The following is a 20,036-nucleotide window of genomic DNA, read 5'->3' as shown; positions in this document are numbered from 1 at the left end:
GTCCTGGAATCGACTAAGCTTCTAATTCAAAAATGGACACGTCCACAGGACGTGCAGGAGTTGGTAGTACACAAGTGCGCTCAGAGAGGCCCAAAGCAGGATACAAGTGTTTTTGCAACCATTTCCACGTTGCAAATACAATAGCTGTCATCAGCCAGGCTGTTTTGGCCAATAAACGACTCATTTGGCCCCAGGCCAGGTTCAGCAGAGGAAGTTGCATTGCAAAAAGACCTTATTCTCTGAATTTTGCAGCCAAATTTAGATACATGCTTGTAAGCTGTAATGGGTGTGTGGATTACAAATATGTAATCATTTGTTAATTAGATTAGTTTAGGGAAGCGTGCTGTGTCCTTAGCTTGTCCATTTTATTTTGTAAGATGTATTGGCATATTTTACCAGCTGAATTAAATTAATTATGCATATATACATTATATATTTGTTTTTAACCAGTTATAAGCTTTCCCTAACTTGACACTAATACAGCACAATGACCCTTAATCTAACCTTACACCAAATCTACCCTAAATCCTGACCTTCCCATATACCATGCAGGGTTGCCAACTCTCACGCATTGAGCGTGAGACACACGCATTTGACTGTCTTCACACGCTCTCACGCCACACTTCCGATATCTCACGCCGAAAAAAAAAATCCATATCTATGATTCAATGAGCTACTAGTTCGCTCTGGCGCCAACCACTGGTGATCGATCGATCGCAATATAATACTTAATTTGTGTCCATTTTACACCCCGCCCGGTAACAACTTACGTTCGCCACGCCCCCCCGTCAACAATTTACACTGTATCTTAACTCGACAATTCGAGGTTGGGTTCATTACCGAGCATTGGTGGCTGTTAATATAATGTGATGTTTTTAAACATCACAGATACTTTCGATGACTCAAGGTTCAGGTAGCAAGCCCCAGCATGGACCATGCTCTGCAGATTAGTGTGTTTGTGGTGCGGAACCTGCCCTGTCTCCATGGAGATGTGGCGGGGTGGTACCAGCAGTTTGCTCTCAGGACCCTGGCCAAGCATATTGTGTGGGCCTTTGAGAGTTGTTGTGCTCTGGGAGGACTACAGCCCTGAGTCTCCCTGGAGGATTTTCCTGCTTCATTCAAATGGTGTGAACCTAGTGTGTATCTGTAACCTGATACATACTGTATATAAGGGTATTTTCACTACTAAAGGAAAAAACTCAAAAGGCTTAAATGTAGATTTGGCAAATGCATTGTCCCTCAACCGTTTTGTGACAGTGCAGATACATGTAGCTTAAACCTAAACAGTTAATCCTAAACCTGAACCCAGAAACCTTACTGGGTTTTTTCTTTCTATTTTTCCTTTAACTTTGTTGATTATGAATTTGAGTGCTATTCGTCCTGGGGGGCACCAGTCTCCGCGAACATCTAGCAACTTTATAACCAAGGCATCGTTTCTTCACTGCACACCATGATCCTCTTGCCTGGCCCTTTAGCTTCTGCGTACTCTCATTGAATCTGTTGTTCCACACAAGTTGAGTCCAAATTGACAGTGGCAAGAGAGAGCCGTCAGCTCACACCCCTCGGCCCTCCGCGCCGCACGCATTCCTACCCTCCGCCGTAACACCTGCTCCTGACACCCGGCTGAGGTGAGGGGGGGACAAGGCGTGAGACAGGGGAGGGTCGGGGTCCGGGCGTCCCGTCATGAGCACTGGCACCTGGGTGGCCCATGGGGTCCAGCTGCTAGGCGGGGTGCCTGTACGAGACTTGAGCACTGAGGTCTTAGATTGAGACTGTACATTTTAGATTTGATCTACTTAAACCCTGTTTTGAAAACATCAGGCTCTCACAAAGCAAATGTTGCTGCTTTGCTAAATTATGCTATAACCCATGCTATAAATCATGCACTGCAGGCTTATCTCAAGTGGTAAATTGCCTTTAAATTGGTTTGGCAGTCATTGATCCATAAAACATTTGCAATGTCAATCCAGATGGTTGTTTTTTTTAGCTCCATAAGGGAGATTTATATAATTGTAAATGAGATTTTTTTTTCATTTTATTACCGTTTACTCTGTTAGACGATAGAATAGAAAAGTACATAAGCAAGACTTTATTTATATAGCACCTTTCATACACTGCAACCACTCCAGGTACTTTACAAATAAAATAGGGGGATAAAAACAAATAATAAAATTGATTAAAAAAAAACACTGTCCCTGTACACAACAACCATCTTCCCCAAGCATTTTTGTTACTCACCCCTCGAATTAGCTGTTTATCTGTCCCCGAATCAGGCTAGCTAGTGGGGAAAGCCCAGGTACCCTCCTCCTAAAGCCAGTCACCTCTGGCATCCGAGAGAGCTGTCACGAATACCAGCATGCACAGACACCACCCTGGCACTGAACCCAGCAGCTTCCAGCCTTCCTGCACCCTTATCGCCTGGATCACGTCCTCCTCCGTCACCCCCCACCTCCTCCACCACCACCACCACCTCCTTCATGCCCGCTCCTGCAGCTGGGGGCCTGTTCTTTTCTTCTGGCAGAAGGCAGAGAATGGAGTCGTGGCCCACGATTTAGCCACGGCCCGAGACGCAGCGGAAAGTCGTGTTTCTTAGCAGGTGGTGGGATGTCACGTGTGCTAAAGATTGGGGTTCGGGAGAGGAATGCGAGACTCATGTTGGAGCAACTGGAGAAGCAAATATATCTCGTTGTTGTTTGGTAGGGCCTTGCTGTTATCTCGCTTTGATTTTAATCGCCAAGCACAGAAGCTCAACCTCGATAAAGCAAAAGCAGCTGGCTCACCTGATTGCCATTTCACAGGAATTAGCATGAATAGCTATGAAGCCACTGCATTTCTTACAAAGTTGCCCGGCACATGTTATTGTTCCAAAAGATCTCTCAGGTATTTAGACCTGCCATTTTGAAGAGAGCGACTGAGTCAACAGCATTGGCTATGGTCTTATCTCTCTCTTCCTCTGTGAGCTCTAGGCCCTTCCCAGCTCCGCTGAGTCAGTCGCTGTTAATCTCCAGACAACGATGACACCGTCAGCTCTGATAGGGCCCACGGACGAGACGGCGTGGCCCGCGTCTTGCCGAGCCTCATGCCCGGCGCTGGGGACGGCTTTCACCGAAGGGGCCCGCGACGTGTACAGACAGGCCCTCAGAGAGGGGCTTAGGACTGCACTCGCTCCTCGAGGAGGGGGGAGGTGGGCGGTAGAACATTCCACCTCGATTTATCTCCAGCTCGTGAGGATACTGATCTTCGTTCATCTCGCGCTGCATCTCGCGTCGTCCTCGCTGCCTGAGCGCCTCTGACGCCTCCAGCTCGCCCTTCTCCGCCTTTCCGTCCCTTCCGTCCTTCCAAGCGCTGTGCGCCACTTTTCTCCGTCCCCCCCTAAACGTGCATGCTGGCATTTATAAAGCGCGCGTGAACGATGTAACTCAATATCTCGCCACCGACTCACTCGTGGATTATTCCGTCTGTTATCCCGCATCTTTTCCACTGAAAATAATGGGATTCTTTGTAAATAAAAAAGCAGCTTGTGCAGTTTACCGCATGGCTTAGCCTCCTGTTCATCCGCATCGTCACTCGCCAACACGCTACTCTCCGCGCGGAACCCGTTTCCCCTGTGACACAATGCAGCAGTTACATAGTAGTATTTACCGGGCTTTTACTTGGTAACTATCAGAGCAAAGCCATCTCTCTCAGCGTAAACACCCCCCGGGCGCTGGTAATGCTATCTGGCCCACCGCCGCCCTCTCAGCCCTGGGAGAGGGAGGGAGGTCGATGGGGGCAGAGAGAGGCTCACAATGACAGATTCACACCTGCAAAATCTGGGACACTTCAATGGAACTGGTTTGTTCCTTCATACATTCGGCACATGTGTAGAAATATGCAATTAAGGACCTGCTCCTGGGTTACTGCTACTTGATAGTCGAATGTCACAATTGAGTCTAACTAGTACGAATACATCCGAATGCAAGAGCTTTCTGTACATACCACCACTATGCCAGGGGTGCCTTGTAATAGCAGCCTAAGTAATGCCACAGGAGTGATGAGGGACCCATACTGGTTTCGGTTCTCTCCCAGAACCACATGCGCTGTGGCTCCCAGTCCACTCCTGTTCTCTCTGGTCGATGGTGAGTGGTTCGTCCGGAGTCTTCAACACACTCCATGGTCCCACGCACCCTCGGCCACAGGGACAGCTTGCCATATGTCAACAGGTCAGTGCTACCTAGAGCTGTCTACCAATGCAGCTGATTTAAAGTTCAACGAGAGTGGTGAAGACGTTCTCTTCTCTTCCTCCATTACCTGCATTGCAGCTATTACATACCATTGATTTGTCTGTCAACAAGACAATCTTGCAACATTTTAGTATAATAGAAATATTTGGTTACAGTCATTTCATCTTTTGGCTGATAATACAGCAACTAGATTGCATTGAACATATTGTGTATGACATAAATTCCAGCTTGAATTTTTCTCTCAGTGCAGTGTAATTGGAAAAGAAAATACAGACACAGACTTTTCTAACACGCAGTAACTGGTGATCTTTCTTCAGACAACTGTCCACTTCTCAACTTCTCAAATGATTTTCATTTTTTTTCCCCCTGCACTGCAACTCAGTGGCCTTCACCCCCATCCCGGTGAGGACCCTCGGTGTCAGAGAGCCGGTTCTGCTCACCTGCTTTTAACAATGATCTGAACACCTGCAGAGAGTGAGGTGGAGGTGGATGAGCAGGGCAGGGTCAAGTCTAATCTGGGTGGGATGGGGGGGGGGGGGGGGGTATTATAGCTCACACACACTGTCAAGGAAGTGTGGGTGGAGGAGGGGTGGGGGCTCCATCACAGGTGCACGCCACTATTGTGGCTGAGTGAGGGAGGGTCGTGTCCTCACAGACGCTGCCCCGCCCGTCACTCACCTGGGGCCTTTGATATGGGCCGAGGCACTTCAGCGGCTTCCTGCATGGGGCTTAGCATTCCTGCGTTCACGGGCCGGAGAGGGCCTGCTTTAAAACGCTCAGGGGAGGGTCGACAACGCCGTCATCACGGACCGACTTGACAAAGCCACGCTGGAATTGTTTGGTCAACTGTCTGAGGATTACCAGCCTTGGCTGTCTTGCTGATCAAAACAGCCCTTCGGCAAACGGTTATGACAAGTGGTTGCTAATCAAATGTACTGTAAAGAGTTTAACCACTCACTTGGGGTAATGACACACTCTAACAGGCCATCCTGAAATCACAACAAACGTGTGATTCTGTCTCGGAGAAAGAGAGAGAGAGCTATGAGAAGTATTTTATTTTCGCTTGGTGCAGAGGGTTCGTTATGCCACAGAAGAGTATCAGGGGAGCTGACACAGCCGAGCCTATCAGCTCCTGCATGTCAACAGTTGATAAGGCAGAAGTGGGAGTCGTTTTCCCGGAGAAGAGGCCTGGAGTGTTCAGCTATCCCCTCCCAAAACCCAAAACCACCCTGCGACACACACACACACACACACACACACACACATCGCTGAGCCTGCGTGACACTTTGTACCAAGATATAGGCAGAACACAGTGAGCTGATGCAGGTCTAAGTGTCCGATAGGGAGGGAGGAACGAGGTCTCTGCAGTAGTGGAATATTACCTGCTGATAGATGAGCCAGTGCAACCACCACAGCTCTGATTCAGTACCCATAGAACAGACACCAGAACATCAAACCCTCTGATTCAGTACCTATAGAACAGACCCCATAACATCAAACCCTCCGATTCAGTACCCATAGAACAGACACCAGAACATCAAACCCTCTGATTCAGTACCCATAGAACAGACACCAGAACATCAAACCCTCTGATTCAGTATCCATAGAACAGACACCAGAACATCAAACCCTACGGTTCAGTACCTATAGAACAGACACCAGAACATCAAACCCTCTGATTCAGTATCCATAGAACAGACACCAGAACATCAAACCCTACGGTTCAGTACCTATAGAACAGACCCCAGAACAGCAAACCGTCTGATTCAGTACCTACAGAGTGGACACCAGAACATCGAAAATGCTACCAATCCAACAGACCCAGTGCTGAGAGCTTCATTAAAGACACTGTATCCTATTCCACTTAGGCTATTTTTATCAGTACATTTTCCTGTGTTTTTAATAATCTGACATACTAACGACATTGTAATGTGGTTAACTAATGTCTATTCACAGCTATGATGGTTTTATGTGGGTAACTGGTCCAGTGCTATGAGCTGTCCTTACCTGTCCTGTGCTTTTTGTTGCCAACTGTGTACGTCAGTGTCATGACAGAAAAACATTTTGAGGTTGTAGTAAACATTCTGTGACACCTGCCTCAGTGGAACTTGCTAGTAAATCTGCTTACCTACTTTCCTGTTTATGTTTTCCTGTTTGTCTTTACTTTCCTGTTTATGTTTAGGCTATGTGTGGTATACTGCCCACGCTACTTCTAAATAAACCCTTGCGACTTGGCATTGCCCATAATAGAAAACAGCTATTTTTCAGCAACTTATTGCAACAAGGACTGGTGGTTTTCTGTGTCGCTGTTATGTGTGGCACCATTCTATAGGAACGGCTCTATTCTTAGGTGGCTGATAAAAGAATAGAAATTCTAAACAAAGAGCACCGTGTTATGTCTGGAGCATGAGCTATCGCAGGCACCGTGCAGAAGATGGCATTTCACACTGCCAATCGCACCTACTAGAAGCCTCTACGTCACTCACTGTGGACCCAGCCTGCAGCCCTGCAGTGTTCGACCATAGAGAGCACGCTGGCATGCTGTAGAGAAAAGGTTTTGTTCCACATGTGAGGCAGCGTCCATGTGGGTTCCTTCACCAGAGCGGATGAAGGAACGTCTTTAACCTGAACCGATGAACTCCATCCCGGTGAAGGCGAGGGAGCCGTCGGGTTGCCACTCAAGCCCGGCTGGGCGTCCAGGCCGCGCCCAGCGTGCTGTGGGCCACCGTGATTGGTTCTCGCACAAAAGAGGTGCGGGCGAAAGGGTGGAGACGAGCCCCCTTACTCTAATCTCATTTTATCAGTTAGACGAGACAAAACATGGAGGGGGTCGCTCACGCGGGCCGCGGTGAGACACCGGCGTTCCCCGGGTTTGTCTGCCACGGGCTTCACGCCTGAGCACGGAATGAGAAAGCTGTCGTGGCAGGATGCGTGAAAATGACTGATCGCCCTCAACGGGGCGAGACACGGATGACTTCTCCCTCTTTCGCTGAGGTGCTCCCATTCTCAACAGCTCCCTAATGTTCCTGTACATCCACTGTCCCACACACACACACACACACACACGAACGAGTCACATGAGTCTCGCAGCAGATACCATGAGGACAGGCAGTGTTTAGCTCTGGATTCCACTAGGGCTCCAATTGCAGTGGTTTGCGTGCTGTAATCCCCAGGGAGAGGCGCTGCGATTATGTCCTGCTGGGATCTGTTCTGTTTTTATCTGCCTTGAGGCCCAGCTGCTCATCCTGAGCTTTATTGTCTAACACAACACTCCAGTCCTCTATTGCTGACCAATCAGACAGCCACACTGGTCTTAGTAGTGAAAGCACTTTTAGCTATTTTATTATGTCAGGGTACAAATATGGCAAAAAAAGTTTTCTGTCTTTCTTGGGGAATGAACATAGAGTTCACTCTTAAGAATTTTACCAAATCACAAGGACAGTTTATTACATAAGCATTTATCAAACATGTCTGGCATAGACCCTTCCACGGTGTTCTTCGTATTGTGACTGCAGGGAGACCCTTTCATAGGGAACCATGACAGTCACTCTAAAATAGTTCGATAAACTGCCTTTAGAGAGTTCAGGCCATATCTGTATCGCAAACGGACGACGTGACTCGTTTAGCAACAGACGGAAAGTGAAGCTTCGGCTCTCAGGTGTTCTCTTCCTCTCGACTGTAGTGAGAAGGGATTTAAACCCACAACGTTCTGGTTGTTGCCAGATGGTAGCTCTCCAACGCACTGCTTCCCATTTGGCTGTCACGGCTTCCAAAATTCATGACATCTTAGTATTGTCCTTGCTATGCTGACATGCTGCTTCAGACCACTAAGAACCCCAAGGAACAATTAGAGGGATAGAAGTGATTCCATCCCAAACCCAAAACCTCATACAAACCCCTTGCAGGTCCGTTTTAAAGAGTGTAACAAACCCACAGCCCACCAGAACCCGTGCCGCCTGTTTTAGGACCCAGTCATCCAGCTGCTGAGAGTGTCTGTTGGGCGTTCGCCATTACCTGACTGTAATTGCTTTCCCTTTCTCTCCTCAGATGTTCTTTATTAGAGGTGGCACCTCCTTAATCTCGATATTTGTTTGTTTTGCCTCACGGGGGGGGGCAAAGCTCTGTCCCACTCTCATAGACACATACATACACAAACGGAGACAGAGAGACAGAAGAAGAGGATGAAGTAAGGTGGAGACAGACAGGGGGACAGGAACCTGATGCTCCTGTGTCTTGTTAACAAGGAAGGTGTTTGTTTTCCTTACCTCTCCTTTCCTTCTTTTCTTTCTCTTCCTCCCCCTCTCCGGGAGACGAGTGCCGGGTTGTGGGTGGCGTAAGCGGAGGATCAGGAGGGAGTTTGTGGCAGGGGGGGATGGGGGGGGTGGTTCTCTGGAGAGCTCTGTAACCTTTCTTAAATCAGGCCCTTTTTTTGTTGTTTGTGTTTCCTATGATTGAGAACACATTGGCCAGGGCCGGGGCCGCTGGGGTCCCTCTCTCCGGGGTCGCCCCTGCTCCTTCCTCTGCTTAGAACTGCAGCCGGAGCGGCCCGGTCGGGGGCCGCAGCCTGCCCCCGAGAAGAAAGATCCAGCGGCGAGATGACCCTCCAGTACCCCCGATGGGGGGTGACCCGCATGCCACCAGGCATCCTCTGTCCCTCCGCGAGCATGCCCCGGCGCAGACAAACCCCCCTCCCCCCCCCCCCCGCACAAAGACAGCCACGCCCACTCAGCTTCCGCCTCTCTCTCGTTGTTTACCCACGTGTCGACGATGACACTAACGCGAGACGCGCTATCAGGCCTCGACGATCGGCCGTGTGTGGAGCCGTGTTCTCGCCCCGCGGGCCCCTGGTCCGCGTGAAGGAAAAACAAGCGTGTGTTTGGATAAGTGAGCGCACGAAAGAGAGCGAGAACGCTTGCGCGCTGTACGGCATGGCCTCCCTCAGGAAGACAGCGCTGAGGTTCAACGTAAACAGGACGTCCAATCGTAAGCAGCCGCCTCCGTCGGCCGCAGCCTAGCCGCACACGGGGACGCCCGCGTCGGATACCCTTCCAGACACAACCTGTCGGGTTTTATTTCACCTGGTAGGCTTGGGGGATCAGCCCTCCTGAACCAAACTGAGTGGGTTCATCTCAAGGCTGATGTCACAGTTCCTGACAAATGAACAGTCAACGCACTTCAGTCTGACAAATGAACAGTCAAAGTCAAAGTCGAATTTATTTAGAGCTCATCAATATTTTTACAACAGCTGTTGTCACAAAGCAGCTTTTCAGATGTCTGAGTCTAAGCTCCTACTGAACAAGCCAAATGTGACAGTGGCAAGCAAAAACTCCTTTGAGCATGAGGAAGAAACCTTGAGAGGAACCCAGATTCAACGGTGGACCAATATTCCTTTGGCTGACACCAGAACAGAGAACTCTACAAAAATGGAGTCTTTTGAGAAAGTCTTTTGAGAAGTTGTTTAGAGAAGACCTTCACCAAGAAAGATTCATTTTCATATTATTCTCCTACCTATTCCTGGGTTCCAGACCGAGACGTTCCTCAGCTGTGTAACACAGAAACCGCAATTTTGTGCCTAAAGAGAACTGCAAGACGAACATATTACACTCACCTTTATTCAATTTCAAATACAGGTTTAGATGCAAAACACATGTCGAGATGCAAAACACTGAAGCCATATGCTATTATATCAAAAACTTGTGAATTCATATTTTGAAACTACTCTGTATTTAATTTTGAGAAAAAATTACAGGAACTAACGGTGTGTCCCTCATCACCCTCTTCTTTCCAGTGAATAATGCTTTACAGTCATCAAGGTCTGTATTTCATTGTGAGATTAAAATACATACAATAATGCTAAAAGGGTGAAAGTGTTTGGCATGGTAGTTATTTATCTGAGAGCTGTTTAAGACAAAAATAAGATTTTTGATTAGAAGTCTTTTTTTTTTTACATTATCTTATCATTATTAGGCATCACTGCCTAAAGAAACACTTTTGAACACTCATTCTCAGAAAATGGAAGAATTATTGAGTAAGAATTTTTGTTGAATTTCCCTTTAATATTCTAGATTATATCAGATAGAATATTCCAGCAGATTAGCTTCATATTCAATGTGCACTCTGACACGGTCCTCACAGTTCATGTTCTGAATCAGTGGAGATAATATTCAGATTTATGAGATAAAACCGAAGAATTTGATGATATGGGACAAGCCCAACCACCTAATTCAGGTTCAGCACAAGAGTGGCGGCTCAGTCTGCTGGTTGATCTGACCGAGGCCCCAACTCTGGAGACAAAAGACAAAACCAGAGGAATGGAGGCACACAAGAACCCCCCCCACACACACACACACACACACACACACACACACACCCAATGTCTTTCAAGCGTGAAAGCGTCCACGGTTACAGGTTAGAGGTATGAGGGCCTCACACCTGTTGGTCTTGACTGGGTGTGAAGGCGTGCTAGTAAAATGACCCAGACCATGGTTGTCACCACTGTGTGTGTGTGAGAGACATCAGAACATCATGCCACTATTGAGTGACACACTGAGTGATGGCAAAGATTGGGTTTCTTATTTCAATAACCCAATGGTTATCAATTACTGAGAATGTCATCTTATTTTCACTTAAGTTAAAATGAAACGCTGACACGTGACAACATGACAGCGCGAGTAGGTTAATTCCAGAGACGGTGTGGCAGCTTCTTTCTCCAAATGTGTGCTACCCTAAGGAAAAGTTTATTTCTCAAAAGATTTACACTACTGGGATTATTTTCAGATTAGCAAAAGCTTTCGGTGCAATCGTAAATCGTTAATATATGAAATTACTTCACTTCTCAAAAAACAAAATGCAATAAACAAGAAGACAAAGGAGAATTTGTCCTTTGAGATGCTTGCAATCTTAATTATGCAAGATACAAAATTCAAAATCCTCAAAAGGCCAATATCATTTTCATGCTGTGCAAAACCGCCACGGTGTCAGGACTGTTGTCATTAAGCTTAGAAGAGGATGGACCAGAGAAGCCTGTGCTAAACTGTGTTATGACTTGTTTACAGTGGTCCTGGTCTTGATCAAAGCAATGATCCTCCTCACCTTCACCTGCTCCTCTGCCGAAACAAAAGAACTGAAGGCCCAGAAATAGCGCCGTGAGAACACTTCCTCCAGAGCTGCAGCACAGCCGATCAAAGGCACGTTTGTGCGGCTTAATTCCCCACGGCTGCGCGCGGCAGATAAGCATCAGACCCCAGAGCTCGCGCTATATCAGAGTCCGTTTGAATTTGTCAAAGTTAGCCCTCCGTTTTTACTGCCTAAGCTGTCTTCATGCTACGCATGTCGCCGTATGTTTTCTCTCTCTCTCTCTCCCTCTCTGCTTGGTTCCAATGTGGCGAGTTTTGTTGCAGTGATGTGTGTTTCCGGGACAAAGTAATAAAACTGTCAGTGTAGTAACACCAGAAAGCAATTACCAAATCCGTCAAAAGAAGGGAAAGACTTGACTATATCTGACAGCTCTTATTTCGTGGCTGCCTCCTCACAGAAACAAATGCATTTGTTTTAAATATATCCAAGGGAAATAAAATAAAAAACATTCCGTTATCTCTCTGGGGCGTTTTGGAATATTAAACAAATAAACGAAGCAGGCTAATTATCAGTCCCACGTAATACATGTTTAGGATTTATGGATATATCTTACATGGTGCAATGCATTATAATAATCTGACAGGCAAGTTGTTGGAAGAATGTCTTAAAGCTTCCCATAAGTTTCCTGTGGGTGATAAGAAAGGTAAACATGGCCTGTACTCTCAAAACAGAAACGCCGAGCACCGTCAGGAAGAGTGGAGCTGCTCCTCAAGCTTTGTAACGCGCTTTGTAATTTAAGGCAGAGGTCAATCCTGGGCTTTACAAAGTAAGGAAGGCCCCGCCTGTTCATTAGCGCTGGGAATTTTCAGCCGCAACAAATGTAAAAGTCGAATTTTAAGGCTTTGGTTGAGAATTGCGTGTGTCTTTCATGAGTACAACTTAGGTGTTGATTCTTCACTCGTGTAGCTCAGCAAAGACATCGAGGCTTAACACCTAGTTAACGCAGTGTTGACGCTCTCAACTCCGTTTATTACTAACACCATACCTTTTTAACCCATACACAGTCTATTATAACCGCAGCATAATCTATAGCAATTATTTGGGCATAATCAAATTTAATAATTAAAAAGATATGACCAATTTCGTCATATTTCATGGTCCAGTAACACGAGGCTGTTCAAGTATTTCAATTTTCTCAACATGCATCTTTCTGAAAAAGAAAGTCCTAATGGACCGAACGGTGCGCTTTGGTCAAATCGTGGCTAAATAAAATGAAGCAGATCTCGGTCCTTGTGTCCTGGACCGCTCATATCCCTCCGCATTCGGTCCTTGTGTCCTGGACCGCTCATATCCCGCCGCATTCTTGCACTCTGAACCGTAAACATCCTCATTTCAAAGCGCGAGGCAGGAAGCTTGAAAAGCCTTTTAAATCCTCCTAAACCTGTCACATTTTGCTGCCTAGATTCATCTGTGTGTCATCTTGCAATCTCTAACGGTCTTCTTCCAAGTGTCTCCTATATTCTGGATATTCTGCACGCTCGTCATAGTGCTTAATTGCATTCAGTCATCCTTTTAACGATTATTTCGGATACCTGCGCTTCATATGGTAAAGAACATGAATAATTTTATTATCTCATACAAATTAAGACAGCAGATCACCTTTACAGATTAGCCTACTGAGGAAATATAACACATTTCATTTTAGTTGGAATTTAACGGTTTAAAATTCAATCTAAATCATCTAACAACAATAGTACTACTATTACTAATTATTATTATTAACATTGTTGTTATTATTATTATAAAATGTAAAAAAATAATTCACATGTCGAAGGGGGTAGGCAGTGGGGTGGATTGACCGAATCTTTAGCAGCAGAGTAGCACGTCCAGGAAAGGTGTTGACACACGGCACAATGCTGCTACACCTGCGTCAGCTCAGACAGTAGTCAGAGTTGTCTGTTGGTGAAAACCTGCTACCTGCATGGGTGGCCACAGGAATAGTCCGCCTCTCATTCACAACACGCTTTGCTGTCATACATAACTGGCGGTTAATCTTTAAAAAATACGGCTGGTACACAAATAAAGCAACTAAATAAGATGGTTAGTGTGAGAATAACCAAAGCTCAAACTCTCTCTCGCTTACACAGACACACACACACACACACACGCAAAATATGTATTTTTGGAAGGGTAAAGTAAGATAGTTGGGCTATTTCAATAATTACATTTTAATATTAAAGAAATCGTAGATATGGTCTAAAATGTAAGTAATTATATAATTGAACAGTTGAATGAATTTTCTGTCCTCGATGTAGTCTGTTCACACGTCCTATTTGCATATACTTGAATATTGCCAAATCTGACGTTTAAAAAACGGAAACTCTTGGTTAAAAACGCTTTGGATGAAGAGCGTCCAGACTGCCAGTGGATGAGAGAAAGTGACGAAAGCGGAACACGGCATCATCACAGCGTGTTGTACTCGGGGCGAATAGGACACGCGAGACACGAGACGAACCGTTTGGGCTTTCAGAGGGAAGGAGCAGTGGGGACAGACGGCGGTGCGTTTTGTGCTTTTGGTGGATACAGAGTTGTGGGAGACAATCGCGAGAGAAACAACGCCATACGAGAAGGAAAAGAGGGTCCCAGCAAAACGACAACACCGAGGATACGCAGTTATACTTTCATGGGACTTCAGTAAAAGCTGTTAAAAGGCATGCAAAAAGAAGACAAAATTCCTAAATATCAGGTATGCTGGTGGGCTCTCGTGCCATGTTGTTTATCTTTATTGTTGCAAGTATAAGTCTTAAAAGTAGGCTGGCTGTGCTTTGCCCCCTTTTTCCTGATGTTATGGTTTGTTTTTGTTATGTTTTAGGAGTGATGGCATCTTACCATAGCTTAGTGGATGAAGCAATAACTTTGATGGCCCATGACACCAACGCGGTCAAGACAGAGGAGTTTGTCAAAGACGAGCCGGTACAGGAGCAGAGCCCGGAAAAGTCGGACCCGTCTCAGAAACCGCCGTACTCTTACGTTGCCCTGATTGCCATGGCAATACGGGAGAGCTCGGAGAAGAGGTTGACTTTATCTGGCATCTACCAGTACATCATTAACAAGTTTCCTTTTTACGAGAAGAATAAGAAGGGCTGGCAAAACAGCATACGCCACAACCTGAGTTTGAATGAGTGCTTCATCAAAGTTCCGCGAGAAGGCGGCGGCGAGAGGAAGGGGAATTATTGGACCCTGGACCCTGCTTGCGAGGACATGTTCGAGAAAGGAAATTACAGACGCAGGCGACGGATGAAACGGCCGTTCAGACCGCCCACGGCTCCCTTTCAGCCGGGAAAATCTCTCTTCGGGGATGGATACGGCTACTTATCCCCTCCCAAGTACATCCAGCCCGGCTTCATGAACAACACCTGGCCCCTCAGCCAGCCTCCGCCACCAATGTCTTACGCGTCGTGTCAAATGGGAAGCGGTAACGTTAGTCCCATCAACGTAAAAGGGCTATCGGCTCCGACCTACAACCCGTACTCCCGGATGCAGGCCATGGGCCTGCCGAACATGATGAACTCGTATAACGGCATGAGCCATCATCAGCACCAGCCGCAGCAGCTGAGCGGGGCCTCGGCCGCGCCATCTCCGGTACCCACCAACAACGCGGCGGGCCTTCAGTTCGCCTGTGCGCGTCAACCGAGCGAGCTGTATTCTTACTGGGACCACGAGGCCAAACATTCAACGTTGCACTCCCGGATTGACATTTAAGTCGAACACGATCGATGTCCGCGAGACGCAGGAGACCCAAATGGGATCTGATGTTGATTCGTTTGAACGTTTTAGGCCGCCCGGAAGGTGGTTTTTACATTTCACTTTCACTCCAGTACACGAAATGCAAAGAGGGTGAAATATCAGACAGCCTATAATCTGTTTTGGTTTTCCACAGAGCGCACATTGCAAACCTAAGTGGGAAATCTGATATATCAAGTTGTAGCCTATACTACCTACATTTGTCCAAAAAGTGCTCGGACTTCAGAACTTCAGCAAGTCCTGTTATGAATCCTGTGAAGCCTAAAGTAGTCGCGTCTGATGTTCGCCCCAGTATAGATCAGACTCTTAGCATACCGATGCAATAGCTCTATAGATTGTTAAAATATCTTTGTTTTTAGAAATGGTAAATCACGAGACCTTTTCGTTCCTTTTTCTGTTTTGATACTCTTTTGAAATTGTTGGGACCATGTTAAACCAGCACTTATTTTAAATAAAAGACTTTCATTAAATAGGCCTATTATTTTTGAAGACCACTACTCTGGGTTAGTTTATCTCCTGATTGTTAGCAAGTAGGCCAATGTAGGTTTGATAATAAAGAACATAAAATATAATAACAGCAATTTCAAAATAAAAAAAAACAGCGTATAAAACATTAATGTTCTTCTAGCAATAATGCAAATTATGTTATGAGTAATTTTGAACCAAAATCGGGTATTGAGACATCTATGGTGATTATTAATGATCTAACCTGTTTGTTATTATTTGTTAATAGAAAAAAATATATATGAACCAACAGCTGTGAGGCCTATCCCATCAATAGAATTTATAATATGGCACATTAAAATAAGGGATTTTTAATATTCTGTTTAACTTTTTATTATCTGTTAAATAAAATGTAAATTAGCATAAACAATTAGGGCCCCGTTTAATAAAAGGTCGTAAATAAGAGAGAAAGAGATTTCAGTATGTTGCTCTACCACTTAAAGATGGTCTTTGTTAACATGCTTTTGGGAAACCCTAACCTAGATCAAAATAAAAAAAACAACAACAACATGGTTTAATTATCTAAAGTTACATATAATTTACTAAAGTTACTACATATAATTGTTAACACTTGTGTGTTACTGTCAAAACAAAATGCAAACTGATTACACAAATTTGTTTGATTATCTCTTAACATTATTTTTTAGATTTAAGGTCAAAATGCAAGATAATCAAAACAGCGCAAACGTTAAAAATAACAAATTAACTTTTTTTCCTAAAGCTTTACCTAATAAGCTTTTACCTAATACGCTTACATGGTGTATTATTCAATGATTGTTTAAGAGAGAATCATGTCCATATGGTTTGGGAAATTACAGTAGCAAGGCCTTAAACCAAACGGTTGCACAATACACAGACAACAATATAATAATATATTAACCTGACTGTGAACATTATAGTCCGAAGTAAGCTGATCTGTGTTTGAAGCAAGATAAAACCCATGGGGTTACTCTTTAAAATATTTTTACAGTATACTATATCAATGTTATTAAAAGGATCTAAACAAAATATGTTTATACTTTAGCCTGTATGATTTATGAATATTATCCCAATTAAAATACTACAGAGTATTTTGAAATGAGTTCAGGTTTGCTAAATGCCAAAGTGATGTCACATGCCCATATTTTATTTTTATTGAACAAAGCGTCTATATAGTCTGTAGTTTTCTGAGAATACCAAAGAATTCAGGCACTTGCTGTGGTGTTTTACGAGAGGACGATCTGTGACTCACTGGTGTGGTGTGTCGTGCTCGAAGTTAAAATCGATTTAAAAGTTTAAACAAAAACAAGGAAGCTGGAAATGTTGTCGATGAACTATGGCGGAAAATGCAAATGTGAAAATCGTCGGACTTTCGTTTCGTTCACCATCACAGTAAATTACAGTTAAACGAACAGCTATTTAAATAATGTGTATCAAACGTAGACTTACAACGTAGTGTAGGCATACAGGCTGCTGAATACGCGTGCGCAGAACAATATGTTACAAATGTATAATTTTTCTTCACATTTTCCTGAAATTCGTCTTAACAATTAATTGTTGGACCGATTTAACATTTTTCCAGTGACCTCGTACGCACCACAAAGCAGTTCTGTTGAGCTTATTGTGAAACTGAAGGTTAAAGGTCAGACCATCTGCTAACAAACATTGGACAATTACAACTCGTTTATAAGAGTAAAATACATGTTGTGTGCACATGCGCATTGAGCAGCGACCCTTTAAACATAAATGTCTGACTGTCTTTCTACTTCTCCATCTATAGCGTGTACGTCTTATTTCAGCATGGCGTCAGGGGTACAGAATTAGCTCCACAACGTTTTCGATACCATTATAGTTTTGTGTTTTAGAATGTATTAATTGTGAAGCTCTTGAAAGCAACAGACTTTGTTGACGTTTTTTCTCCACAGAACAGAGTCTAAGAATAGGGCATGAGAATTATGACATCTCTAGAATGACAACATATCTTAAATAAAAAAATAATGCACTCCATTATTATTTTTATTAATTATTATTATTATTATTATTAGCATTTCGACGTCTGGCGATAAATAAATAGTAGTTTAACGATTGCTAGCAATGCACATCAATGAAATGTTATACTGGTAGACAATATGATGGTTTTTTTTTTCGTAAAAATCTACAGGCAAATGGCAGGGCTTTTGATTTTAGACTCACGGGGATCATTAAACTAACCCAAACGTCTCTCTTTAGCCCGATCCCATGCATGTACCTTTTAGTTTATTGGCGAAACAATGGAATTATGGACCTAATTATAGTCCAATTTACTGCTGTAATAGACGTTAAGTAAAACACATGAATAGCCTGCTTTAATAGATGTGGCATTTTGAATAACTGTCGTCTTACAAAAATATATTTCCTTTTTTTTTTACATTTTGTTTGAATTTTAAAAGTCCACCGAGGTCCTGTTTCCTCTCTCACATTCCTGGAATGGTGATCGAATCGGATTCTACGTGCTTCACCGCTTCTATTGAAATGAAAGAATACAGATCACCGTTATATCCAACACGGTAAACATGGCTTGGAATACAGTGAGAGGTCCGGCTGTTAAAATCATATTTTTGACATATTTAAAATGTAGTAGCTACTCAGGTCACAAACCTTGTTGAAAACTATTTACACGGGAAGTGTGAATACTGCATTCTTTAAGACACGAAGTTTACAATATTAAATATGTAATCTGTTTAGTTTTATCAACAAAATCACTGTTCCACTGTGCTGATATTATTTAGAACGAACTATGGATTATCAAGTAGTAAAGTTGTGTGGTGCCGTGCACAGGCATATGGTAGGGACAATTCATATTATCGAATAAAATGCACCCAACGTTTTGCGGGCTAATACCGAGACTTCGACGCGTTGCTTTCATTGTGTTTTGATGGACTTTCTGTTGCGCTGAAGCGTCCCGTGACGTGTTACAGGATTCCCAGAAACGAACTACACAGTCACAAAGCAATTACGTGATGGATAGATGGATGGATGGACGGATGGATGGATGGATGGATGGACGGATGGACGAATTTCTTTCAATGCCCTTGGTTTTCTGAGACTGAATAAAAATAGTTTAGCTAAATGCTGTGCTTTATATATATATAAATATAAAATATTCTTCCTCATGGCCTTGTTCAGATAGGTGAATTGAATTTGAATTATATATATAATCTTTTACGGTTATGTAAATTTTACTTAAGCTTATTTGTTTGGCGTCTGTCGCTATGAAGTACATTTCCCTATTTGCGTGTTAAAATTATGTGCTAAGTTAACTGTAAGAGGCCAGAAATGCCGGGTAAGCTATAGGTCTGTTTGTTTTTGCCAAACTCCAATAATTGGTGCCTCTTAAAACTCAATTTCCTAATGGACGAAAAATGTCCACTGTGTGACATTTCTCAAATTGTCCACGAGAGGGCGCGTTTTGCATCGATTTCCAAGAGTGCTGAGACTACAGCGGTTGTTGTAGTCTCAGTAAACAGAATACAGTTTTCTACAATCTGACTACATTTTAGTACTATTAGTCTATTTCACTTTATATACAGAAAAGGAATTACATTTAAAAACCGTAAATTACAATAGCATACAGTGCAGATCAGTGCAGTGTTATAATTGTTTATATAAGCTACTCGAGACAAATCTGCGTTGCTATGGCTATATGTATCTTGCTCTTTGATTTAATTGAAGCGCTTTTAATATCCATGGTGGGCTAGCTAATGAATCTCTCATTCACATAAGGTAATGGACGTTTATGAATTATCAACGTGAAAATGACAACCCAAAGAAAGAATTACTTTGCTAGTAATTAAGAATTACTAGCAAAGTAAGAAAAAATGGAAGAAAGAGTAACAATTGACAATGTGTGTCTGAATATAATTAGGGTTATAGATTATAAATATATTTGCCACTTTCAGTTGCCTCAGAAATATCAGTCGACAAGCTTAATTTGAAACAAGCCAGCGGTAGCCACGCTGTTTCCCCGTTCAGGAAACCCCCGTTCAGCGTAGTTCAATGCAATACTTGCATTTAAAGATTACATTTATTTTATGATGCTTTGGGGGAAAACGGAATATTTGATTTATACCCCTTTAAACGATTTCAATATAACGCAGACTATTTGTTGTTGGTGTTATAATAATAATAATAATAGTGAATGGAATGCACATAAAAAGCAGCAACCAAATCCTGATCAGTTCATAGGACTGTACAGAATAAGGTATGAAAATTAAAAATGTATACCGATTCAAAGCTGTATTGATTTGTCACTGAAGTGTCACTGATATGAGTCGGGGTGTTAAAATAAGTTAAATCTGTCCTGAAAGCATCATGAAACATCTTGAAGATGTAAGATCATATTTAAACGGTGGAGCATGTACACGGAATCCTCTCTCTCTTATTCAGAGACAATGTAGACTTGCTGAGATG

General features: G+C 43.7%; 1 protein-coding gene across 1 annotated transcript; it reads left to right on the top strand.

Moving 5' to 3' along the window:
• The first annotated feature begins 13,588 nt into the window (after positions 1-13,588).
• Positions 13,589-15,591, top strand: foxl2b (forkhead box L2b). Its single transcript, XM_076991404.1, has 2 exons — positions 13,589-14,046; positions 14,173-15,591. Exon 2 carries the CDS (start codon positions 14,178-14,180, stop codon positions 15,060-15,062), a length of 885 nt encoding a protein of 294 aa, XP_076847519.1. The 5' UTR covers positions 13,589-14,046; positions 14,173-14,177; the 3' UTR covers positions 15,063-15,591.
• Positions 15,592-20,036: the final 4,445 nt, after the last annotated feature.

The sequence above is a fragment of the Brachyhypopomus gauderio genome, unplaced genomic scaffold, assembly GCF_052324685.1.
Source record: "Brachyhypopomus gauderio isolate BG-103 unplaced genomic scaffold, BGAUD_0.2 sc82, whole genome shotgun sequence".
In the NCBI taxonomy this organism is placed as follows: Eukaryota; Metazoa; Chordata; class Actinopteri; order Gymnotiformes; family Hypopomidae; genus Brachyhypopomus; species Brachyhypopomus gauderio.
The sequence above is the reverse complement of the archived record's forward strand: the minus strand, read 5'-3'. Positions and strand labels throughout refer to the sequence as shown.